Source organism: Zootermopsis nevadensis, unplaced genomic scaffold (genome assembly GCF_977971745.1).
Source record: "Zootermopsis nevadensis isolate Lab colony 2312 unplaced genomic scaffold, Znev_1.0 Znev_ptg000020l, whole genome shotgun sequence".
Lineage (NCBI taxonomy): Eukaryota > Metazoa > Arthropoda > Insecta > Blattodea > Termopsidae > Zootermopsis > Zootermopsis nevadensis.
This window is the reverse complement of record NW_028259152.1, coordinates 12,580,235-12,607,780: the sequence shown is the minus strand read 5'-3', so window position 1 is coordinate 12,607,780 and position 27,546 is coordinate 12,580,235. Positions and strand designations below refer to the sequence as shown.

Sequence of the window (27,546 nt, the reverse complement as noted above, 5' to 3'; positions counted from 1 at the left end):
AAGCGTACGACCCATAAACGACACGACAGTTCAGTTCATGAGCATGCGCACACGTATGACTAAACAGTCGTTCTTTTGCTCTCTTTTGTTCCACATTCTTCGCTCTATGCTCTATGCTATGTACTTAGTACAGAAGTCAGGAATGTTACAAGAAGAGAATATGGAACAATTAATTGAAAAAAAAATAAAAGGTTATGCAAACATCAATGTTAAAAGAGTGGCAAGAGATTTGTACAGTTGTGCCAGTCTTTCTTTAGGTGAAATAGCGAGACGCATATCCGTATCTTGATAGGTTATACTCGGTCTCAGCAATAATAGAAGTTCATCAAAACTTTGTGTACTCATGCGAAAATATGAAAAGAATTTTGCATGATAATTCCGTAATGTTTCATACATAGTATGGAATTTTCCTTTCAACAGTCTCTCACTGTATAATGGATGCACCCAGTAATTCCTTTTCCTCCTGTTTGTCAGACGACTGTTTCGTCGTTCGCACAAAGCCCTTAAGAACATATAGAGATGCGCACACTGTTACGACACGACAGCGACACGACTGGCAGTCGGTTACCTCTACCGACAACCCCGGACTTTTCTGTCTACCAACTGTCGTTGGCCCTTCGAATTATATGAAAGCGCGCAGACGAACGACCTTTCAGTCGTTCTGCCTTTCATTTCGTGGGAGCATTTGCAGACAGTAGACGATTGTCAAACATGGATGTTGTTGAAACTGCTATAGTATGTGCACTTGTGATTCGCCTCAAGGAAAGGAGGAAAAGGAATTACTGGGTGCATCCATTATACAGTGAGAGACTGTTGAAAGGAAAATTCCATACTATGTATGAAACATTACGGAATTATCATGCAAAATTCTTTTCATATTTTCGCATGAGTACACAAAGTTTTGATGAACTTCTATTATTGCTGAGACCGAGTATAACCTATCAAGTTACGGATATGCGTCTCGCTATTTCACCTGAAGAAAGACTGGCAGTGACACTAAGGTAAGTGAATAAATAAAATCAACTTTACATTAATTATTTTTATTATTCTTATTTTCCTTATTGTTAAAGAAAGAAACTTAGATACAATGTGAAGTTATGCCTTGCTGTAGACAAATAACCTAGCCAGACAGCCTAGTATCTAAAGGTCTAATATGTAAGAATTACAAGAGAAATTGGAATAATATGTTTGGACTGTGTCATTTGAATTTGGAGAACTGAAATCAGGATGCACTGGAGTAGATGAGCAACGTCGTTGTATTTATTCGTAGTTGACTGAGGTTGTTGCAGCAGCTTGCGTCCAAATAAAGGCATTCCTTTAACCCAGATGGCCCGGCTGCATTCCACGTGAAAGGGGGGATTATTCTGCTCTTAAGTTTTTAATCACGCTCAAAATTCTTATCTTCGCCTCTAATTTTTTCTCTTCGCCTAGCTTTTTGAGCGAAGGAACTAAGGAAAGTGCGAAGTGGACATCTTCGTCGTCGGTATTTCTTGAACTCAAATTGTTGAGTAAAGATTCCTCGAAAGGCTGCTGCTTGTTTCTTTTTTCTTCCCTGGAAGATTGTGCTCTGTTTTCAGCCTCGTTTACGTGGTCGATTCCCTCTTCTTTATCGTCATCGTCATCTGATATTACATTTGTTTCCGTTGTGGGAAGTAAAAATAACAATTTTTCAAAATATATATATTTCCTCCTCTTCGATGCTGATTGGCCGGACTTGGTCTGTTTCTGGGCGCGAAGCTCTCTGCTAAAACATGATCTTAAATTCTGCCACTTCTTTTGTATGTCTCGACCTAGAAATAGTGACAATATTTTATATAATACAAGTTTATAATACGACCCTACTATTATATGCTATGTTGTACGTGTAGGTCTATTATGTTCTGTGATGTGATAGTATTTGTATTGTATTATGACCATATTCTAGACGTGTCCCATTTTTTTCAGATATTTGACGACCGGCGCAAGCTTCAATTCGCTGTCCTTTGAGTTCTTAATTGCACCTTCAACGTTAAGGTTGATAATAAAATGCACCTGCGCCAACATTTGGAGTATTTTACAACCGATCTATATACCAGGAAACATAAAAGAAGAAGATTGGATCAAAATAGCTGATCAATTCTACCAAAGAACCAAGTTTCCCAATGTAATAGGTGTCATTGATGGAAAGCATATTCGCATTATCAAACCTCCTGCAAGTGGATCAACTTTTTACAATTATAAAAAGTATTTTTCACAGGTGTTACTGGCATGGATGATGCAGATTACAAATTTATATTTATAGATGTCGGATCATACGGATCTTCAAGTGACTCAACCATTTTTAAGAATTCGAAAATGGGGAGAATGTTGGAACTGAATGCCTTTGCCTGCTTATGAAGACGACCGATCGTTGCCGTTCTCTGTTGTGGCGGACGAAGCTTTTGGGTTATCAAAACACGTCCTGAGGCCATATGGAAAGAAAAAGTTGACAATGCTCAAAAGAATATATAATTATCGACATACAAAGGCTCGCCGAATGGTGGAGTGCACATTTGGCATTTTAGCTAACAAATGGAGGGTTTTGCACAGACCATTAGATGTCAGCATCGGCTTCTGCGACGGCATAATTAAGGCATGTTGTGTACTTCATAATTTTGTTCGCTGTAAGGACGGCACACGTTTTGTTGATACTGTACAGGATATACACAAATAATGGTGCGGTTTCAAAAGTAAATAAAAAAAATTATTTCTCACCTGACGGTGTATGTTGTGCCCGTGTAAGGTGAGAAATAAATTTTTTATTAACTTTTGAAACCGCGCGATTCTTTTGTGTATACCCTGTATATGAGTGTCCTCTCGAAAGTACTGTTGTTGATAACATACGAAATTGCGGAACCGATGTTAGGAGTTTCTTGTCGAAGTTTTTCATTTCACTTCAAGGATCAATACCAAAGCAATACGAAAAAATGTAATAGGCAGGTCGTGTGAAGACAATAAACATTTTACCAAGAATGACAGATTTGGTGCCATATAAGATGAAACAACATTTAATTTGGAATAAAATAAAAATTATCAAGCAAATCGGTCTACACTATAAGTAAAAATTTAAATTGTTAAAATGTAATTGTTGAAATTAAATAAAAAACAAATAAACTAACCTGTTTCAGTCTTTTTTTCGGGTGACAATTCGCTCCAACCTGGTACCACAACTGAACAAATCTCTTGCCAAAGTTCTCTTTTAACATTGATGTTTGCATAATCTTTCAATTTTTTGTCATAAAGAGCAGGGCGTCTTTCGACCTCTTCAATTAAGTGTTCGATATTATCTTCTTGCAACATTCCTGACTTCTGTACTCGGCGAGGATAGAGCGAAGAACGTGGAACAAAAGAGAACAAGAGAACGACTGTTTAGACGTACGTGTGCGCTTGCTCGTGGACTGAACTGTCGTGTCGTTTATCGATCGTATGCTTCAGCAGACAACGACAGAACAGTCAGTCGACGGTTAAGTCTTACGTGTGCGCTGGCCCTTATAGATGTGAATGCTAGAATCTCCCTCCTGGTGTTATGCGTCGTCAATAGATGGCAGCATGAGTAGGATTATGGCTTTGACGGCGGTGATTCTGAAGATGGCTGCCTGCTTTTTTGTCGTTTCATGTGTCTATTATTATTATTATTATTATTATGAATTGTTTAATTGGTCCACAAGCAGCCAAAAACTTCAGGCGTGTTGCCGTCATAACTCCGATGCTTGCAGCCCAGATGAAACTGTAGTCACGGCTCGAACCACGAGATGGGCGGCTACAGTGAGTTGGGGTCGTGCGCCCGTAGTAGTCGGAGCGACACAAGAAGCACGGCCTTTTGCATCCGGCTGAGTAGTGCTTCAGCGTTACGCTGGCATGCCGGAATGAGCTTGATGTTAGCCAACAGTGACGACTTGACTCCTCCAAGAACTCCGATTATGAGGACGATTAATTTGACAGTGAATCCTGGGTACAGCTGTCTTAGCTCAAACACAAGGTCTTGATACTTGGTCCGTTTTTCAGCCTCCTTCACAACTATGTTGGTTTCAGCCGGGGCCGAAAACTCGATGACATACATGGTGCATCCAGAGGTATCGATGAGAACGATGTCAGGTTTAGTGGCTGTTAACTGCCTGGTAGTGGGGAACGAATAGTTCCAATAAATTTTACATTTGTCGTTCTCAACGACGGACTCAATGTCCCCAGGAGCGTACGGCAAAACGGGTGTCTTATCTATGCCGTAAAAGTGTCTCAGGTGGTAGTAGAGTATACGTAAAGCAGCGTTATGTCGATGAATGTAGGCGCAGCTGGCATAATGTTTACATGCCGACAAAAGATGCATCAACGTCTCTGGTTGCATTCGGCATGCCCTGCAGACAGTATCCACTACCCCCACACCCATCACCATTCGGCGGTACACAAGTGTGTTTACCACACCATCTTGGCACGCTAAGATGAAACCCTCGGTTTCAGACTTTAGTCCAGCCGACCGTAGAAAGGCGAACGTCAGGTCTTTTGACAAGCCCATTTTTTCTACATTTTTGAAGAAGGCCCCATGCATGGGTTTATCTGCATGTTGTTTGAGCAACAAAGTTTGCTCAGCCTTCTTAACAGTGCCCTTGAATTGATCTGACGTCAGTGTCAAGAGGGGCAACTGTCTTCGCTGTACAACTGAGCTGGTGTCGAAGTCAAGTCCGAGGTCATTTGCTGCTCTCTTTGCCGCCTGAAATATAAACGCCCCTACACCCGCAGACTCATGCGAACATACGAATGTCAAAAGGGGGTCAGAGCTATTAATGATGGAATGAGCTGTGCCCAGAACTATCCTGTTGTGAAGATTCTCCAGACCCAAGAGACCTCTACCTCCAAGATGACGCGGGAGGTATATGCGTTGGACAGAAGATTTAGGGTGAAGACTTCGGTGCATGGTCATCATTTTTCTGGTGGCCCTGTCCAGGTTTTTCAACTCGTTAACTGTCCACTTCATTGCTCCAAAAGTATAGAGCAGGATCGGAACAGCAAGCATGTTGGTGGCAGTGACTTTGTTTCTACCAGAGAGTTCGGAACTCCAAATCTGTCGTAGGGTGTGTCTATACTTGCTGCACAGAGCCTCTTTAACCTTGGAGACATCCTGGACGTGACTCTCACTCACACCAAGATATGTATAGGACTGTTCGGCATCAAGATGGTGTATGATGCTTCCGTCCACGAGTTGCACGTCTTCGCCGAAATCCCTATTTCTTCCCCTTTTCAAATGCAGAACTGCACACTTGTCCAATCCAAATTCCATGCCGATATCCTGAGTGTATACTTGCACGGTGTTCAGTGCACTTTGAATGCCACTATCACTGGCAGCATAAAGTTTTAAGTCATCCATATAAAAAAGGTGTGTGACTTTGTGGCTACGAATGGACGGTGCACCGCACATGTAGCCACGTTCACGTCTTAGCACAACGGAAAGAGGAAGTAGCGTGATGCAGAAAAGAAGAGGGCTCAAGCTGTCACCTTGAAACACTCCACGGTGGTAGCATACCAACTCGGTTGACACTACACGTTTCCCAGATGTTAGAATGAAGCGCGTTTTCCAGAGCGGTAGTAGATTTTCAATGCATTTCACTATGTCAGGTTGGACTTTCAGCACTTTGAGCAAGATGACAATTAGCTCATGAGAAGTTGTGTCAAAAGCTTTTTTGTAGTCCACCCAGGCCATTGACAGGTTGCGCTTATAATGGACCGCATCTTGACAGATGCATCTGTCAATCAACAGATTGTCCTTGCAACCTGCAATGCCACGTTTCGAACCCCGCTGCTCATATACCTCTTTCCAGATAGGATCAATATGGTGCAGTATGCGTTCGTTCAAGATGGAGGTGAACGCCTTGTATACAGTATTAAGACAGGTAATAGGTCGGTAGTTTTCCGGATTAGACAAATCTCCTTTCTTCGGAATAAGAACGGTGCGCCCTTCTGTTAACCAAGGTGGAATGGGCTCTGTACCACACAAAAAAGATGTAAAGATACGAGATAAATGTTTGTGTGTGCTCGTGAAAGTTTTCCACCAAAAATTATTGATGGCATCTATTCCAGGAGCAGAAAAATTCTTTTTGCCAGTAAAGGCACGTTTCACATCTTGTTCGGTGATCACTAGGGGCACATCATCATCCTCTAAATGGCGATCGCAGAACTGCCTAAAGAGGCCAATGGCCGGAGAATCTATGTTCAACGGAAATCTAGTTTCATAGAGTCTCTTCCAGAATGACTCGACCTGCGTTGCTGTTGGTGGGGTATGAACGACTGGAGTGTTCTTGCTGAAGAGACGGGAAGGGCATACACGAAAGATGGTGTTCTCCTTTACGGCCCTATAACGTTTCACTGACTTCTTCCTGTCCGCGGTTAGTGCCCGTATTTTGTCCAGAGAGTGCTGCTTGATGGTCAGCAGCGTATTCTTGTTCAGTGTGTGATACTTGGCCTTGAGAGAGCGGGCGATAAGCCTCAGCTTGGTGGTAAATCTCCGACCAGAGTTTACATACTCAATCACGCAGTGAATTCTGGATACCAGTTGCCTTTCCAACTTTAACTTCGCGTCCAGACGTTTTGTTTGCTGCTCAGATTTTTCTGCCACCCTAAACGGGGCTGGGGTTACTAATAACCTGGCTGCAGCGTAAACGGCGCGATTGATAGTAAGAAGATCAGAATCATCTTTTAGGAATTCATCTAAGATTTCGTTCATTTCGGCCAGATGTTTGGCCCGCAGCGATATCTTGTGGTGAACTGTTCGCTGCCTGTCCTTCAGATATTCACAGGAGTTCAACAATTGGTAGAACCGCGTTTTAATGTCGATATCAACAGTCGCAGCTGGGGGACATGGTGCGATATTTTTAATTTCTTCCGCTTTATGCGGCGTAGCTGCAACTGGATCTTGCGGCTTGAAGTCAAAGCCTTTCCTTCGCAGATGGTACACATAGTCTCGCAGGTTTTGTTGCGAGAGACTGGAGTGCTCAGGATGCATCTCGCACCAAAGGGAATGCATCCGTGCCATGTATCCTCTCCGCGAAGGATCACTGGTGGCGTGACACGCAAGAAGGCCACGCCGTAGATCGTCCGTCCACACCATGCGAACGGCCCCACGGTTTGTGCTACTCCCAGCGCCTCTAGGGCCCACATCCGAAACAGGCCGGCTGGAAGTGGCTTTACTATGATTCTTTTTGGGAACCAGTTTAGACTGCGTGCCGGGTGGTTGGCCCGACACACAGACGGCAGCATCTGTCAGTACAAAGACTGTCCAGGGCACGCCACGAGGAGGCTGCTGATCCGATTTGTGCCCCTTATTATTATTATTATTATTGTTATTATTATTATTATTATTATTATTATGAATTGTTTAATTGGTCCACAAGCAGCCAAAAACTTCAGGCGTGTTGCCGTCATAACTCCGATGCTTGCAGCCCAGATGAAACTGTAGTCACGGCTCGAACCACGAGATGGGCGGCTACAGTGAGTTGGGGTCGTGCGCACGTAGTAGTCGGAGCGACCCAAGAAGCACGGCCTTTTGCATCCGGCTGAGTAATGCTTCAGCGTTACGCTGGCATGCCGGAATGAGCTTGATGTTAGCCAGCAGTGACGACTTGACTCCTCCAAGAACTCCGATTATGAGGACGATTAATTTGACAGTGAATCCTGGGTACAGCTGTCTTAGCTCAAACACAAGGTCTTGATACTTGGTCCGTTTTTCAGCCTCCTTCACAACTATGTTGGTTTCAGCCGGGGCCGAAAACTCGATGACATACATGGTGCATCCAGAGGTATCGATGAGAACGATGTCAGGTTTAGTGGCTGTTAACTGCCTGGTAGTGGGGAACGAATAGTTCCAATAAATCTTACATTTGTCGTTCTCAACGACGGACTCAATGTCCCCAGGAGCGTACGGCAAAACGGGTGTCTTATCTATGCCGTAAAAGTGTCTCAGGTGGTAGTAGAATATACGTAAAGCAGCGTTATGTCGATGAATGTAGGCGCAGCTGGCATAATGTTTACATGCCGACAAAAGATGCATCAACGTCTCTGGTTGCATTCGGCATGCCCTGCAGACAGTATCCACTACCCCCACACCCATCACCATTCGGCGGTACACAAGTGTGTTTACAACACCATCTTGGCACGCTAAGATGAAACCCTCGGTTTCAGACTTTAGTCCAGCCGACCGTAGAAAGGCGAACGTCAGGTCTTTTGACAAGCCAATTTTTTCTACATTTTTGAAGAAGGCCCCATGCATGGGTTTATCTGCATGTTGTTTGAGCAACAAAGTTTGCTCAGCCTTCTTAACAATGCCCTTGAATTGATCTGACGTCAGTGTCAAGAGGGGCAACTGTCTTCGCTGTACAACTGAGCTGGTGTCGAAGTCAAGTCCGAGGTCATTTGCTGCTCTCTTTGCCGCCTGAAATATAAACGCCCCTACACCCGCAGACTCATGCGAACATACGAATGTCAAAAGGGGGTCAGAGCTATTAATGATGGAATGAGCTGTACCCAGAACTATCCTGTTGTGAAGATTCTCCAGACCCAAGAGACCTCTACCTCCAAGATGACGCGGGAGGTATATGCGTTGGACAGAAGATTTAGGGTGAAGACTTCGGTGCATGGTCATCATTTTTCTGGTGGCCCTGTCCAGGTTTTTCAACTCGTTAACTGTCCACTTCATTGCTCCAAAAGTATAGAGCAGGATCGTTATTATTATTATTATTATTATTATTATTATTATTATTCAGTGTTCTGTCTTACGACAGGTCCATTGCTCTGCCCAAAAAGAGCTCTCCAGTTTTCCCTATTCTCAGTCTATTAGAAGTTACAAAAGTTTGAGACAACCAACTGCAGATGGCAGCATGTTAGCACTGTGGCATACTGCCATCTTTTGACGATCATAAGAACACATTCACGGATTTGTATCCGGATACAATTTTTTGGACCGTGCCATTGTGTTCAGAGAAAAATAATAACATTTATAACTTTAGCCAAAACACATATAAGAATTATCTCCTAAAAGTAATGGTAAAGGGGAAGATTGCAGTTCCCTTTGTATCTGCTTATTTATGATGAAATCACAGCGAGGCACAAACTGAGAGATGACCTTGATTTACGCGTAGCTCACTTAAAAATGTTGACGAGACTTCTGACAGAAAGAAGCAGCAGATCTCACACTGATACGTTTTTGTAACGTTTTGACGTTTGACAAGACGTATTCATTTTCAAGTTACCTGGCAACTCAACATGCAAGCTCACTATTTTCAAGGAAATAAGCACACTGTCAAAACTGTTAAGGGCAGAAGTATACAATTTAACATCTGGAAAGGATGCAGTTCATTATGGATTTTTCAGTTTAATTTAATGGTAAATGGATGGAATTGGTTCAGGATCGTGTCCGGTGGCGGTCTATGGTGTTGTCGGTATTGGACCTGCGGCTTATGCTACTAGGGCGTTAGTTTATTAGACATTTATAAGAATGAGAACAAGCAATGGCGTCTCCAACAGACACAACTAGGTTGTAAAGACAGCAAGGAGCCAATGGAACATCCTTCCACTGAGTAAGAAACGTTTTGTTCTCGTTTCAAAGCAACTGGTCGAATTTCTCAGAATTCGAAATAAAAACAGAAACGCAAAAGCAGATCAAATTCACTGTCTGTTCTTTTTTGCACAACGATAATTGCTAGAGTTTTACCAAAGAAATTGTTACACTTTTTCTGCATACACAGGTCTTATTTTGAAATTAGTAAGCACTGACTTCACACAGGTTAAAACACGCTTCGCACAAACCACGTTTCAATTGACGAACGTGCTTTCTCATGTCAGTTCCACTTTTATGAAAAATGCATTGTCCAGTGTGACGGAGAAACGTTTTAAAATGGACAGGCAAGGACGTTTGACTTGGCTTTACTCCCTTAAGGCTTGTTCACACACAGCCAGTAATTTAGTCGAGTAGCGAGTAGTCGCTTTTAATGTGTCCGGACTAGTACAGTTGAGCGTTCGAATTCACGCAAGATGGACAGACGACACCGTGCAGTTATAAATAATGGTATCAGAAACCTTGCAAATTATTTATTAGAGGAAATTGAAGAAGAAATTTCATTTCTTAATGACTCATCCAATAAGTGGAACCATTTTACTGTTGGAACATAAACTGCATCAACCCCAGCTCCAGATTTCTTGGAATCTTTAATTTTCTTTAATTCCTGCGAATAGGTTGACCTGACGTTCTTGATTTTCAACTTTATCTCCTTTTCTGTAAATCCAGGTATATTCATAGTTTTCTCCAAACTCAAGTACGCAGCTTGTTTTGTTTGTCTGTTTTTATACAGTTCACTTTTCACATTCCACAGCGATTCATGATTTAAATATTCAGTAATAAAGTGAATTGTCATGTCTTCATTCCAGCGCGTCATTTTGGCTACTAATGAACTTGACTAAACAAACGTGTTCAGACATGTCCCGAGCTCAGTTGTACAGGGGTGAGGGGAAGCCTACTCGACCAAGAAAATATAATGAAATGAATCTACTCGACTACATTTTAATGTCCGCACATGGTAAGTAACTAAACTACTCGCTACTCGACTAAATTACTGGCTGTGTGTGAACAAGCCTTTAGGCCGGTGCTTCAAATTATACTATAAAAAAGCAACCATAAATTATAAGACTTGAGGTTCTCACAGCGGTGAGTATGAAGATATCCGTCTTCTGGGTTATTGCGCTGTGTAGTCTGGTCGATGTTAACCAACGTTTCAGAGGTCATACTGCCTCCGTCATCAGGGCGATGATCGCCCTGATGACGGAGGCAGTATGACCTCTGAAACTTTGGTTAACATCGACCAGACTACACAGCGCAATAACCCAGAAGACGGATATCTTCAACCATAAATTGTTAATTTTCATCATTTTCTCTGTAAATCAAAGCCAGCAATTCACAACAACCTACGAGATACAAAAATAAGGGACAATAAGAAAAAAGGAAAGATAAAACAGGAATAGAAGAGAGAGAGAGAAGTACGAGGGCTGTACCAAAAGTAACCCAAATAGTCGAATTACATTTTGTTTTGTTGTTGCGATGGGGTGAGACTACGTCTCTGTGGTACCGGACCTCTAACTGTCCCTGTGTTCATCCTCCAGATGATACATAAGAAAGTATGGAACAATGATGGAATAATATGAACAGGATAAACCCGATGGATTGGGACAAAACCCTGGAAAGAATTCCGACTCGACCAGGATTTGACTGTATGACCTTCGGCGCATAAGTCCAATTTCAAGGGTTATATATTTACGTTACTTAAATATGGCATTAACAGCACACGATTTATACAGTTAAATTTAAAGTTATTTATCGAATTATGATAATAAATGTTTTATGTATAAGTTTCATATAATTAAAATCTCATCATAAATATTACATTTATTGAATACCCTATAATATGGAAAGACAAGTCAGGGTCCTCTGCTTTAAACTATGCTATCATGTCAACAAATGAAAAACAAGAGACGAGGTAGAAAATTAACGTATAAACTTTCTACCTAAATATGATTGCACTGCGCTCTAAGTTTGTTCGTAAGTACACGAGGTTGTAATAACTGAGTGAGTTCAAATTGCCAAGGCACAAAGAAAGTACATGGGATCTCAATGTGATCCATTATGTTTCTCATACTTCCTATGCTATTTGAAATCGTTTGCAATATGCTCATACATGAACGAATACGGAAAAAATATTGGTTACCATGCATTTTCTGTAGTGCTTTCAAGTTTGTAATAAGATAACATGCAGCATACCAAAGTGTGTGGACAGTGGAGTGTAAGTCGTGTACCCCTGTAGAACGTGTAGTGTCGCATGCAACAGTTTCCGAGAAATCGCGAGATCATTCTCGAACTCTAAAATTTCGACGGACACGATTTCTGCTTTCCTCTTAAACGACTAGAAACCCAGTGGAACACTTCAAGGCAAATATAATTTGTAGCTAATTTGTAGAGTTATTTCAACGGTTTTAAAAATTGTTTGAAAATTTTACTGCCAGTTACTGACTATTATTTCTCAGTAAGTGCACGTATAATGAGGAAGCCTCATATTCTTAATTATAATCTATAAGAGGTGAAATATAGGGGACTTAACGAATCCGCACGATTTTCGTGTTTGCAGTTTCAATTATACAAGGTGTTTCAAAACGTTAGGTCCAAACTGAAGGAGCGTATAGAGGGACTCAGAGAGGACAACTTTCGAATAGGAATCCATGTCCTCCGAAGTTATCCTGAGTCAGTCGAGGCCATTGAAGGTAGGGAAGTCTGATAACATACCGCTGAAATAATTGTACTTTGCAAGAGCCTCGTTTACGAGACACCGGTGTACGACCCAGAACAACTTTTGGCCAAAATACTTGCTGCATCTGACGTGGTCCGTGAGACTCCTGGGATATTTGAAAGGGTGCGCCAGAGTTTCGTTGGCCGATGCAATGCCTGCATTGAATGTGGAGGACGCCACTTTGAAAACCTGTTGTAAATTTCGTTTGTAAGATTGCTAATGTAATCCTTTACATTAATAAAAAAAACAAAATTAAGCTACTAAGAGAATAGCAAAGTACGATTATTTGAGCTGTATGTTATCAGACTTCCCTACCTTCAATGGCCTCGCCTGAATCAGGGTAACTTCGGAGGACATGGATTCCTATTCGAAAGGTGTTCTCTCTGAGTCCCTCTATACTCTCCTTCAGTTTGGCCCTAACCTTTTGAATCGCCCTGTATGTGTATATATATATATATATATATATATATATATATATATAAATAAATAACAGCCACGGTGGTCTAGCGGTTAGAACGTTGGCCTTGTAATCCTGGGGTCTCGGGTTCGATTCCCGGCGGTGCCCGAATTTATAACTTGTGATGGGCAAGGCCGTGGTCTAGGCAGCACGAAGTTTTCCTCCGGGGGCTTCCCCGGTTTCTCCGTGGCATCCCAACAATTACTCCACTCACACACAGAAGAAGGCAATGGCAAACCACTTCTGGATCATCTGCCAAGAACGTGTATGAACAGGTCCCAGTCCGAGAAAAGGATGGAAGGATCCTGTTCATATGGACCTGTCGTCAGACAAAACACTAAATAAATAAATATATATATATATATACATACACACACACACGCGAGTAGGTGTGAAGAATAACAGCGTTTTAGCTACTATCAAAATAAAATAAAGTGCAATACGAATCTAAAATGCAGTTCATAATTCATAAAATAAAGGGAAACACCAGTAAACTGAACACAAAAATAATTGTACCCAAAGTTTGGGCCAGGTATTTAACACTCCTATTTCGTATTCGGAAAATCCCGGGTTCGAATCTAGGCCCGGAGACATGCTGTCATGTCTGGAATGTTTGTGATTCTCCTTAGTCTGTCCAGGAAAATGCCTGGGTGACACCTGAAATCAGGCCACGACCGTTTCCTTTCTTATCCTTTTAAATTTATTTTTTAGTCATCTGCTCATTCGACGCTATATAATCTAAGATAGTGGCAGCAACCATAGATAAACCACAAATAATAGACATAATAAACGAATTAAGTTTTGAAGTTTTCCATATGCCATTACGAGGTCTATTAAAATCAGAATGGAACAGAACACACCACATATCATCTGTGCTCATGAAGTTAATCTACTGGCGAAAATAATTGTCAAAAAACACAAGATTCTACTGGACTTTACTCACGAAGTCAGTCGGAACAGACACAGAGGAGAGATGGTACGCTTAGTGGTAGTACGTTTGTGACTCGTCAACTTAACGCAGAAAATGGTTGCCAACATTCAGGACAGAATCTTTTGCTTTTGTCTAAATATCTAAGATATAAGTTCGCTGCACGTGCTTTTATAATTACATGGGCGTAAAAACTTGGTCTGATTTCAAAAGGGGCAATTCTATTCGAAGAACCTGAATGGACGAGGCAAACTTAGATGGAAATGGGATAATAATATTAAAATTGTTTTTAAAACTATCATTTGTAATTTTATGAAATAAAGTCAGTTGACTCAGCGTAAGTATAGGGTACATTTTTGTGAATATGACAACAAAACTTCGAAGCCATAAACGGCAATGATCCTTTTGAAGTACGTGAGCAATTATCAGTGTCTCAAGTATTTCCCTGCTGCACTGGAACGACTCTAGCATCCAGCTTCCTTTACCATGTGCGCTCAAACAAATCATGAAATATAAGATGCGTGCGGAGGTCAGGCTGAAAGAACGATAACTTAAGGAAAATGTCGAAGTTTATTAAACCAAAGTGAAGCACATTACGGTGAATCCCAGTATTAAGAAAAAGGGATGGGGGTTCTCAAGGCGGTGAGTATGAAGTTATCTGTCTTCTGGGCTATTATGACGTATAGTCTGGTTTTCCGACCTTTCGAAGGCGCTTGCAGCGAGCGGCTTACACATCGCCCTAATGAAGAAAACAGCAATCACCTCTGAAACGTCTGTAAACTAGTACCAGACTACACGGCACAACAACCCAGAAGACAGTCACCTTCAAAAGTAAAATGGATATCGCTTTCCTAAAAGAATTGAAAGGATACAAAGTGACTTCCTACATTACTGGAAATTACCTTAAGTGGTGCAGTCGGCCTCAGTACATGACACACAAATACAAGTGAACAGTCTCTGAAATGTTATTGCTGGAAGTGTCTGTCCTCATTAAAGTGTATACAGGCATACCTCGTTTTATTGCGCTTCGCAGATATTGCGTTTTTTTTACAAATTGAAGCTTTGTGGCAAACCTGCTTCGAGCAAGTCTATCGGCGCCATTTTTCCAACAGCATGTGCTCACTTCGTATCTCTGTATCACATTTTGGTAATTCTCGCAATGTATTTTAGACACTTAATAGACTACAGTATAGTGTAAACATAACTTTTATGTGCACTGGGAAACCAAAAAATTAGCGTGACTCGCTTTATTGCGGTGGTCTGGAACCGAATCCGCAATATCTCCGAGATATGCCGGTTATTATCCGTTTATCCGTTAGCATGATTGCTTTCTTTACCGTTACTATCATGTTTGTAATGGCGCAGACGACTTCTGGGACGCAGCCACCCGGTCGAGGGGGTGCCACCCCTTCTATATTAGGTTACTTTGGTTGTTTTAGATAAATTACACTGGACTGGGCTAGATTTATTTTAATTAGGAGAGGCTGTGTTGTCAGGTTATGGTGAGTTTAGTTTCCTTGACGTAGGTAACATTGTAATTTGTTTTGATTGAGTTCTAGTAAGTTAGGTTAGGTTAGGTTAGGTTAGGTTAGGTTAGGTTACAGTAGGTTAGATAATTTTAAATTGCTTTATTTACCCCGGTGGGACGCCGTGCCGTTGTGTGGCCTCTGGAGTGTGCACCCATTGGGGATCCGGTGTGGTGGGTTTCGGGTTCTGGTGATAGGGTGCACCGTTGAGACCCCCATATGGAATGCTGCAATGGATGGGGTAGTGTCCGGTTTCTAAGGCGTGGCCCTAAACAGCGATGGTGTTTGCTTTGTGGAGCGGAGGCTAACGGGTGTGATGAACCCTCTGTGGGTTTGGTTGTGTCTGATTAGGTTGGATGAGATAAGGGTAATTAAGATAGGGTAATTATGTAACGTTGAGGGCATACTTGAAAACAGTTGACGCTTTCGACAAAGATATTTCTTACGGCTACACGAATTTAGGAGTAAAAATTAGCATAGAACGCGTGTGGAAACTGTGTGTATTCCGGAACAGTTTAAGCTTTCCAGTAGTGTTTCACTGAAATGTAATGATTTGGTTGAGGCCATGTAAAAAAGTCAAAGCTTCATTGCTTCCCATGTATGAGAATCTGAGTCGACATTATGTGTTAGTATAAATTAATTTCGTTGAGAATTACTATAAAATACATTCTCACGTACAACAGAAATATGTTTGCGTACTTGGTACTTTACACATAAATTTACACATCTACATAATAGCGGAAGTACCAATTCTTCGCCGAATATATTTTATTATATAGGCTTGTACTCTATTAAAATTATGAAACTCTTTCAGTCTCTCGTAGCATTCATTTAATTAGAGCAATACAAGAAAGAAGCAATAAGTTATATTTAATTTCCATTTAATTAAAATATTTAAAATGAAACTGTGTAATATCATTCATATTATTATTTCTCATTTATTTACTATTTTTAGTAGCACAGACTACGTAGCGTCATATGATAGGTGCATCTTTTCTATCAGTCACACCAGCTAGTGATTAAATTCATGTTCTAAAACGGAACGATGTAACGTAACGTATCTTTTGCTTTATTTACCGCTATGACGCAGCGTAGTGAGAGTTTATTTCATTACTCATGAATTCTTTACAAGAAATACTGGCATGCTACATTTCACAGATTATAGACCAGATAGAAGTTCATTAGCGGAGAAAACAAACTCATGCGATGGAAGGGTTATATGTACATACAAATACATACATTGTTGTTTAATTTTAACCGTCTAATCACAATAAAATATTTTATTAAATATTAAAATATTATTATTACAATTAACATTTAATTTACAGGCCGATTATAAAAAACCACTACAAACATTTCACCCACGCAAGATCACACTATACGCGACATACATTTACGAAACAACATTGAATGTGATAACAAAGTACAATTGATCTAGAAGAGGATAACTTTTCGATATTTAATGGACATCTGACGAAGGATTGCATTTAGAATATTACATTTAAATTTATATTGATTATACACCTGAAGATGGTTCATTGAAAACCGAAACATGTCGTGAAAAAGATGATGCTCTAATTGTAAATCGAACATTTCGATAGAAAGAGCATCATTTTAATATATTTTAATATATTTTAAATATTTTAAATATTAAATGTTAATTGTAATAATAATATTTTAATATTTAATAAAATATTTTATTGTGATTAGACGGTTAAAATTAAACAATTATAATCATCACAATATGACGCAACATTATCATCTCAGAAATACATACATATATACACACACCCACCATATAAGGCATACCTCGTTTTATTGCGCTTCGCTTTATTGTGCTTCGCAGATTTTTACAAATTGAAGCTTTGTGGCAACCCTGCGTCGAGCAAGTCCATCGGCGCCATTTTACCAACAGCATGTGCTCTGTGTCACATTTTGATAATTCTCGCAATGTTTTTTCTAGACATAATGCTATTGCACACTTAATAGACTACAGTACAGATTAAACATAACTTTTATATGCACTGGGAAACCAAAAGATTCGTGTGACTCGCTTTATTGCGGTGGCCTGGAACCGAACCCGCAATGTTTCCGAGGTATGCCTGTACACTGCCTGTTTAAACACTAGGCAAAACTTGTGGCCTCCTAGGGTAGTGAAGGGTGGGGGGACAGAAGAATGAACAATAAAAGAAAGAAATTACTCAAAAGAGAATAATAAATATAACCTATTAACTAACTAGATGATTTGCGGAACCCGAAGGTTTATCACCGAGTTAACAAACGCCCTCGACCGGTTCCACTCCTGGGCTAACAAAATCCAGTCGCCTTCAACTCCTATCTCCCATAGATTCCACTTCATATTGTCCTCCCATCTACGTCTAGGTTTCCACAGCGGCTACAAATATATAAATATAAAAAAACGTATTAAACAATAAGCGTATGTTGGGTCTCGCGGCTTTGTAATATGACGTCAACAATAGTTGGTGTCTTATACAAACAGATGACCACGTGACCTGGTGGAACATTTCCTGACAGAATTTTTTGATGGACACGTTCAGTTGTCAACATCGGTTGCACAATAGATGTTCTGTTTCGCTTTTGTTAGGGATTTTGTTCTGTTTGTACTTGTATTCTTTAGAGGAGTGACTTTAAAATGGATTATTAAAATGAAAGGTTTCTGTTGCAAAGAATTGGAAGCACATCGTGGGTCTATCAACGTTGAAAACAGAACATGAAATTACACTGAAGTGAATTGAATTTGTTTCTACAATTGCTAAACTGACGGTGTGGATAATAAAATTCTAAATTGTAATTTGTTTTGCTTTCAGTGAACCTACTATTATGACCTAAGGGTTAGGGTATCAAGGTTTATCCCGGTAGGGACCTATTACCTCCACACTCCTAATCCTATAATTAAGTCACAAAATCTATCTTAACTATTTTAAGAATATATACTGAACAAAAATAAAAGTTACATTGAAGTTACAATTCACATCTACTGAATATGGGTTCAAATTGGTAGGTTATTACATAATCCTAAAAACTATTTCAACGTATATTGACTACTAACTTATAACAATCTATAACAACTTATGGCCCAAAGGATTAGTAAGTTCTGTACTCACATAAGTACCAGAGCCATCATAGTTCCATTCTCCCGCAGACTTCAAGCTTCATCGCAACAGTTGAGCACTCAAGTGCGAGACTAGCGCAGGCCTCCCCTACGAAGATCACGGAATTGTCTCCAGTAGTTACTGAGGATCAGAGAACTATCCCATCACTTGGTACGTACTCGGAATTTCGTATAATGCAATATTTAATACAAAGATTTCTATTGAATGATCACACCCTTAAACCGAAAGACTCATTTGTAAAATGACAGAGGATTGGTGTCCAACTCATCTTCTTATGACTTGTTACATCCTAGGAACGTCCTATCTGGCATTCAGAAGACGTCAGTCCTTGTGGCTGTTTTGAGGTTACTAGCTTTCTTTAGGAAGAATATTGTGGTTGCTTTACATTTGAGGTTTATTTGTGGTCAACCATTCTTTCCTGTGTCCAATTAGTACATACATATCCTGTGTTTTCAACTAACTCCTTGTCAGCTACTTACAATCACTTTTTTAATTAATTAAGTTACAGATTAGGAAACACATCCGTTTCATTTAGTTTCTTTCTCTTTTCTTCCTTTATGTATATCAACATTATGAGTTAATGATAAATAATATAAGCACAACTAAAATTAATTAGTAGCATTCTAAATGGCGGAAAGCAAGCATAGTTCTGACGAGGGAGCATGTTGGGACAATTCTTGTGCCTCGATGCAATCTGGATCAGTACCGTCGTCGCCGTGGGCTGTGACGCATCACTATTCCACCGGAAGCCATCCCCGCCGTGCGTACGGTGTAGGTATCCGATCGCTTTTCTGGTTGGCTTCTGCTTCGTCTGTTCCTGCTATACAGGTGCTATTCAATGTCTGCAGAAGTAAGGTAGTCGGTGTATTACAATTTGAATGTAATTGATTCGACCTAAATAACTGAGTTCCTGAGGGTGAACGTTTCCAAGTTGTCCAACATCCCTCATTATTTCTATGAGTGAACTTTATGTATATTAATAAACAAATTGAAAATGGAATCAATATTCCAACAATCCATTCAATTATGGATGTCCCTTCTACTTGCAACCTTCGACGTAAGTTATGTGAAATGCTGGCCACATTTATTCCCGGCCTGGAACTCATTGTTTCGGAGTGCTGAATGATGGCTTCCACTGCTTTCAATTCTCCCAACTCAGCGGAGTGATTCTGGAACAAGGTTCGTTCATCCTCGTTTAGTATGTTTTCAACACTTGGTAATACAATACGTTCTTTATTCAGCCTAATCGTGGTCTTTCCCAACGAGTGAGGTAATAGTTTAAAGATTTCGGAGTATATATATATAACAGTCTGACGAATCTGGTAAGATTCCAGTTCCTACTAAAACTCTTTCTTGAATTGCTTCTTAATCCTGGGGAGGTTCTGTTGTTCGGCACTTCAAAGTGACACGTGTTGGTGGGCTAAGACTGTAAACCCAAAATTTCGAATCTGGCGATCTTATCCAAATCGGCTAAAAATCATTTTGAATTACTATCCTTTTGCATTCATTAATAGCAGTTTCAGTCTTCCCGAAAAATAAAGTAATTAGACAATCGTGGTGTCCGGGCTTTCTTAACACAAAATCTGAAGGGCAGACTGTATAATAATTCTTTGTACATCGTGACAAGGCTTAAGGGCTTAACTTTGTAAAGAACTGTCTATCCTCGGCCACAGCTAAATAAGATCATGGTTCATTAATCATTATAAACTTATTAATTCCCGTGCATATGGAACGTATATATCCAAATTTCTAGCAACTTTGTTTACAAAATGCGAAGTTTATGCAATGTCCCACAAATTCCGTTCACCTGAGCATTGGAACTACTAGTCTGTATCTTATGTATTTTCAACAACTTAACATGTTTCTCGCATCAAAGCGGAAGTAAAAGATGTTTCTTTATCAGTGAGTAATACTTTTGGTACTCCAATTTGTGTAATGATCCGTATAACAAATTCCTTAGCAATCGTCTCTGTTTCCTGATTTGGAATGGGTCCGGCTTCACAAAATCTAGTGAAGTGATCTATAAAAGTCAACAAATAGCTGTTCCCGTTTTCTGTAACAGGCAATGGTCCTACGACATCTAACGAAACAACGCCTAGAAATTCTCTAGTTTCTAATGCATCTTCTAATGTTGCAAACTGTTTTTGATCTGACTTTCTTTTGGCACAGGCATCAAATGATCGAATGTATTCTATTACATCCTTCCTAAGAGTTTCAAACCACTGTTTACTTTCAATTAACTCTATAGTCCTTGCTTCTCCTTGATGAGCGTTTGTTGTGACCTCATCGTATACCTGTTTAACTTGTTTATGTATTTGATATTTGATTATATTCTATATTACTTTAGATTAATATTATAGTTCATTGATTGATTTTAAGTAGATAACAAACACAAGATGTGTTTGTACTAATTGGTCACATAGGAAAGAATGGCTGACCACAAACAAACTTCAACTGTAAGACAACCACAATATTCTTCCTCAAGAAAGCTAATAACCTCAAAACAGCCACAAGGACTGACGTCTTCTGAATGCCAGATAGGACGTTCCTAGGATATAACAAGTCATGAGAAGATGAGTAGGACACCAGTCCTCTGTCACGTTACAAATGAGTCTTTCGGTTTAAGGGTGTGATCATTCAATAGAAATATTTGTATTAAATATTGCATTATACGAAATTCCGAGTCATGGGCTAAGGAATCCTTTATAAACGTACCAAGTGATGAGATAGTTCTCTGATCCTCAGTAACTACTGGAGACAACTCCGTGATCTTCGTAGGGGAGGCCTGCGCTAGTCTCGCACTTGAATGCACAACTGTTGGCATCAGGAGAATAGAACTATCATGGTTCTGGTTCTTCTGTGAGTAGAGAACTTACTAATCCTTTGGGCCATTAGTTGTTATAGATTGTTATGAGTCAATAGTCAATTTACTTTGTAACACTTTTTAAGTTTATGTAATAACCGACCAATTTCAACCCATATTTGTAGGTGGAAATTATAACTTCAGCGTAACTTTTATTTTTGTTCAATATATATTCTTAAAATAGTTAAGATAGATTTTGTGACTTAATTATAGGATTAGGAGTGTGGAGGTAATAGGTCCCTACCGGGATAAACCTTGATACCCTAACACTTAGGTCATAACAGATTTGGTGGCTGTGTCCCGATTAGAATTCAGTAGGATTCTAAAGAATTCAAGCTTTCGAAGTGAACAATGATTGAAGTTAGAGAACAAAACAATGGAATATTGTCAGAAATGTTATTGGTATGAATTTGTGTTATATTCTATTATTATTTTTGCCATTTTGATAATAATTACTAGTGCTATTGCAATTTTGTCTTGAAATCTTTAATACATTTTTTATTCGGAAGTAACACGGAGGTAAGTGCTAGATGGCTTGTTGTTGTTATCCAAAAAGAGTCATGAGTTTACAGTGTTGTTTGGACAAGTTTTAAATGTCTCTCACCCCTTAGCTTTAGAAGGTTCTAGTGTGTTTGGTAGACAGCTTGTAGAAAGGTTCTTTCAAAAGTATACGCATATTAACCCTGCATTAGTAGAGCCTCTGGAAACAGACTCGCGATTAGAAATAGGATTTTTGGGTCTTCCTATAGGATTTCAGGCTCCATCGTATAAGATATATAAGTACGAAAGTTTAAACGGATTATTAGTAGTATTTGAGGTAGAGGTTTAAGTCATTCGTTACTGAATTAGGCGTGGTTTAAGTGCTTCAGAAACACTTAAGGAAATGAGTGAAGCTTATGGTGATAAGTGTTTAAAGAAAACTGCAATATGTAAGTGGCATAAATGATTCAAAGAAGGATGAGAATCTGTTGCAGATGATCCAAGACCGTACAGCCAACATCTTCCACAACACCTGAGAAAATTTTTACGACCACATGAAATCTTTGATCACGACAGACGAATTACACTTAGACAGCTGGCCGCGAGAATGAACATTTCCTACGGAAGTGCATACAAGCTTGTCACATAGTATCTGGGAATGTCACGTATCTGTGCCCGCTGGATTCCACACAATCTGACCCCGGGACAGAAACAGAAACGTGTTGATCTGTCAAAGAAGAATCTACAATAATATGAGAGGGAGGGTCAAGCCTTTTTGAACCGCATAGTCAGTGGGGATGAGACGTGGGTGTATCATAATGATCCCGAGACGAAACAACAATCGAGTGAGTGGACTTCGGGAAGGAACGTGGCTTCTTCATCACGATAATGCAAGGCCCCACACAGTCCACCTTGTGCAGTCTGTGATTGAAAAAAATTGGAGCAGAGGTCTTGCCACATCCTCCGTATCTTGTGAATTTTTCTTGTTTCCGCGACTCAAAAAAGTTCTTAAAGGGAACCGTTTTGAATTCGATGAAGAACTCCAAACAGCCACATCGGCAGCACTGCATAGCAAACAACGGGTTCCATGAAGCTTACGAGACATGGATAAGACGATGGAAAAAGTGCATACATTTCAAACGAGAGCATTTTGAAAAGGAAAAAATGTCAGATGATTTGTCAGATGAAGATTAAATTTTTTAGTTCTTTCCGCGAATTAAATGATCAACCTTATTTATCAGTAACTCATAATTCAATTTCTTTATTAGAGTGTTTGTCAACAGCAAAGAGCCTATGACAGGCAAACACTAAGACAAAGGTACAAGAAAAAATACAAATTAAATACAAAAACAAATAAACTACCAATGTATACACTAATATAAATGTAAAACACTAAAAAATACTGAAACATACAAGGAAACAAACTAAAAGCAATAATAAAATTAAAACAAATAATGTTGATATACATAAAAGCAGGAACGAGAAAGAAACCAAAGGAAACGAATGTGTTTCCTAATCTGTAACTTAATTAATTAAGAAAATGTGTTTATGATCCAAATTTTCATTAAAGGTGAGGAGAGTGTTGTGACCTCAGAGTATACCTATTTAATTTGTTTATGTATTTGATATTTCATTATATTGTATATTACTTGACATTAATATTATAGTTCATAACCTACATTTTGAAACCATATTGTATAAATGGGAATTGCAGCTTCAATGTAACTTTTATTTTTGTTCACTATATTATTAAAGTAGTTAGATTTTGTGACTTAATTACAGGAGTAGGAGTGTGGAGGCAATAAGTCCCTACCGGAAATCTTTGTCCCTACCGGGATACACCTTGATACCCACCCTTAGGTTGTAACACTACACATTTTAAGCAAAGTGTAGACTAATGACAATGTACATCCAGTATCATATTATTCTTTTGTGTCATGCAGACCAGACCGGAAACTATAAATGTATACATTTTATTTATACCAATGAAGAATATTAATTTTAGGAAGTTAATTGTTCGGCCAAAGACTGAATGATTCGCCCAGGGCGTCAAGTACCCTTGAAAATATTATATTAAAACTGATCTGAGACATATCAGATTTCAAGGTTTCAACTAGCTCAGGCTAGTGGGCGATTATGATTTTTAGGGTTCCTTAAAAACAATAAATTTCTCTGCCAGGTAAATAGGGCTTGCCTGTAATATTTACATTTGCACCATCGAATTGTGTTTCTGTGTGTGTGTGTGTGTGTGCTTGTGCGTGCGTATATTGCATTTGTAGCGCAGTATTTATTTGAACTCATTTAATGTAATACGACCTTTTAATTTATGTGTAATAAAATACTTTCCTAAGATGCGTATTTTATATATATCCAAATTAATGCCTTGAATGCTGTAACAATTTCCAAATAAAAATTCTCTTCTCATAAGAAAAGTAACTTCCTTACTAATCCTAACCAAAAGTTACGAGGAGTAACAAAATAACACGATACTTAAATATGAAAACACTGACTACGCAACGTTCCATTAGCTCTTCAACTTTCGGCTTTGCGTAAGACGTTCGAAGCAACCGTTGCACGCTTTGTGCAAGACAAGTTATCAAACAATGGGATTCGGGTCGAGAACTCTTCATCTTGTAACAAGTGTCTGTCTTTGAAATATCTGTTGACATTAAGATGCAGAAATTTAAATAAATTTATGTGGTCCCTTAAGCGAATCCGTGTCGAAAGGAAGCGGTGTTCTATTATTTGGTCGGATTGTTTGACCTTAAGTGCGTGGTCAACCTTGGACAAAACATCCGGTTTATCATAAATCAAAAACATAAAACTTCTATCATTTCATTGTTCTTTGTTCAGCTGGCAATAGAAAAGTCTTGTTTAAAGGCAGGAGATAGTAAGATAAACTAAAATTTTTACTATGTTTCTGAAGACGTCATCGTGGCCTATTTTCAAACAATATTCCGGAATTTTGCTAGAGTAGTAGAGATATTTCAGACAGCCAGATTTGAGCCTCTATCGAAGCAAACACTATCGGTCTGATCACAGACCTAATAGATCAAGAACCCCATTTTTTCCATCTAATAGCTTATTATTAGAATAATGGGTGAACAGACAAATAACTCGATGGTTGCACCATTGAAGTTACAGATGGATGGTCAGGAGGTTTGAAGAAAAGATGGATGGATAAATCGAACGATGGTTCGATGGAATTACAGGTAGAAGAATAATCGGGCGGATGGTATGATGGATAATTCAATGGTTGTATGTAAGGATGAAAGGAAATATGTGTGGAAATTATTTTTTGATAGTCAATGGTTGGCAGAACTGGAAAAAGTAGGTTGTGACACTCCACAGGCCATATGATTTAAACTATTGTAATATCGTACGCAGAACTAGGCCCACATCTAATTAAGATCTATGGTTTTCATATTTTAAACGAACTGCAATATGGCGAATATTTAGCGAAATAAGACATAAGTCTGATTCTGTGTAATGCAATTCTGTAAGAGTAGATCTGTATAGACCTATACTATAAATGAAAATCAAAGCTTGTGAAGTATTTAAAACAGCAAAGAGCGCATAAGGAACAGACTTTAGTTTATAACTCGCAAGTACACTTTCCTCTTTCGCAGATTTCTAGTCGTTTATATCTTGTGATAATGGTAGGTCATACAGTATTTAGGTATATGATTTGAAGCTTTCGTGGCGATATAACTCAATAAAATCTTCTCGGGCGACAGCAGCGTTAACCCGCCAAAGAAGAAACCGACGTTTCAGGGACCATCTCTACCCCATCTGATATCAGAACCCTGATGATGGGGACAGAGATGGTCCCCTAAAACGCCGGTCTCTTCTTTTAACCAGTTGACGCAGCTGATCGCGCGAGATTTTATTGAGTATTTAGGTAATTTAACATTAATAATCGTGTAACGAACCGTAATGTTACTCATGTGTTAGCATTGTGGGTTCATGTGCAGATGGCCATGAAATTGAATCCCAGTCCTTCATATTTTTAGGCGCTTTCGTTAACCTTCGGACCTCCTAATTAAATCGCTCATTCCATCTGTACGGAAGTGACAAATCGCGAACGGCTGAATGGAACGAATTTTCAAGTGAGTTAAAAAGCAAAAACTAAAAACTATCGAGTTATTTAAATTTCAGTAGGATTTGAGGTTTTATACGGCGGTGAATCTGAAGATGGCTGTCTTCTGTATTGTTGCTCCTGATGATGGAGGCAGAAAGGACTTCAGAAACGTCGGTAAACTTCCACCAGACTACACGGCGCAATAATCCAGAAGACAGCCATCTTCTAAATGAGAAAACAATCATGAACTGTGGGTTGGAAAATATTTGGAAGGATTGGGTCCTGGCGTGTTTGAAGGAGAAAACTAAGAATGGCTAAGACAGACTCCCGTGTTACCGTTACATAATCTTGCCTGCTCCGTGTTATGGTATCTGTCTGAAAGATCATTAAAGGCTGAGAAAACCCTACACTTCTCTTGTAAAAAGTTTCCCAAAGAGTGATAATTAAATAACCGGACTGTTACTTCTTTCCAGCCACTGGGAAGGGTTAAGGCATATAGGAGCACGGGACTACATGATTTAACAACCAGCTAAGCATCTAATGGTATCTGTAATTCAGTTTGAAGAGGGTCTTCTGGGATGTTGCGCCGTGTAGTCTGGTAGACTTTTAGCGACTTTTGAAGGGTGGTTATTGCCTGTAGAGTTTGGTTGGTTGATCGTACGGCATACTCACTGACAGAAACAACAAGTACCTCTGAAACGTCGGTAAACTTCTACCAGGTTATACGACGCAACATCTCAGAAGACAGCCACCTTCATACTCGCTGCCGTGAGAACTTAAAACTTCGCCGGTGTTCGGTTTATCCTGTGCTTCCAGTAAGTGTCTTACTGGCGCAATATTTTGTGTAATAATAAGGAGGACAGACATTTATTCTTAAATTTAAACAAGAATAAGTTAACGCGAAAGAAATAGAGCGACAAGACTTGACTAATTCAGCATACACTAAAATAAAACGCGTAAATCTCAAACTGGAGCTTTAAGCGTATCCGAGTAAAACGGTGATGATCTGCTGTTGTTATTTTTAAGAAATTGTCTATTAGGAAATTGTTCCTCCAGAACAGTCAACCAGATATAACTTGAAACATCGAAATGTTTACTATAGCTCGTTCACTTTAAGGACAATATCTTTAGCCGAACGAGCTAATATTGCAACATCATAATACGCTTTCCCACACAACAATTTCGATAATGCGTTTTATGCAATAAAAAATATAGCCTATATTAGTCTTGGATCATTCACTGTGTTCACCTAATTTGGTTCCGTGTGACTTTTCCGAGTTCCCAAAACGAACTACCTCCTTGCAATTGTCTCATTTTGAATCACTTGAATACATAGGAATATGATTAATATACTAAAAGGGATTTTGGAGAAATCGTTTCCATATTTTTTCAGGCATGGTAGATAGTATGGACTATAGGCGTAAATTGAGAAGGCGCTAATGATTAGTGTCAGTACAGCTCTCTTATATAATCAGTCATGTTACTTAAATTTCAGGCCTTTCATTACACAGCGCTGAGTAATATTTACGGATTGACTCAGCTGGCTTTCCATTGTTGTTATACAAACCACAAAGACTTATTTCACCTTCCGCAATGAGAGAGAGCCGACCGTACTGACACGCGCGAACAAACAAACAAGAACGAAAGTTAAAATTTAAGTAGTACAGTACCAGTTTTTTCAGGTCAATACCGGAAGCAAAGAGAAGAACTGTTAAGTATTTTAAACAAAGTGCATATAATCATTA

At 39.4% G+C, this 27,546-nt stretch overlaps 1 protein-coding gene and 2 long non-coding RNA genes across 4 annotated transcripts in view; 1 reads left to right on the top strand and 2 right to left on the bottom strand.

Annotated features, from left to right (window-relative positions):
- Positions 1-1,084: 1,084 nt before the first annotated feature.
- On the bottom strand, positions 1,085-5,116 carry LOC147873312 (uncharacterized). The gene is made up of 2 exons (XM_087351789.1): positions 3,138-5,116; positions 1,085-1,790 (listed from the first exon to the last, which is right to left on the bottom strand). Exon 1 carries the CDS (start codon positions 5,024-5,026, stop codon positions 3,779-3,781), a length of 1,248 nt encoding a protein of 415 aa, XP_087207915.1. The 5' UTR covers positions 5,027-5,116; the 3' UTR covers positions 1,085-1,790; positions 3,138-3,778.
- Positions 5,117-16,051: 10,935 nt separating this feature from the next.
- LOC110838589 (uncharacterized) overlaps positions 16,052-27,546 on the bottom strand; it is a 70,044-nt gene continuing 58,549 nt past the window's right edge. For both annotated transcript variants that reach the window (XR_015535928.1, XR_015535927.1), the window contains exons 3-4: positions 18,369-19,546; positions 16,052-17,638 (exon numbers count right to left, since the gene is read on the bottom strand). This is a non-coding gene — a long non-coding RNA (uncharacterized LOC110838589). The remainder of the gene's footprint in view (positions 17,639-18,368; positions 19,547-27,546) is intronic.
- Positions 19,082-24,072, top strand: LOC147873311 (uncharacterized). Its single transcript, XR_015535929.1, has 2 exons — positions 19,082-19,148; positions 22,215-24,072. It is a non-coding gene; the product is annotated as an uncharacterized LOC147873311 (long non-coding RNA).

Coding starts and splice junctions, on each gene's coding strand:
- LOC147873312 (XM_087351789.1), bottom strand. CDS start 5,026: ATGCTTGCTGTTCCGATCCTGCTCTATACTTTTGGAGCAATGAAGTGG.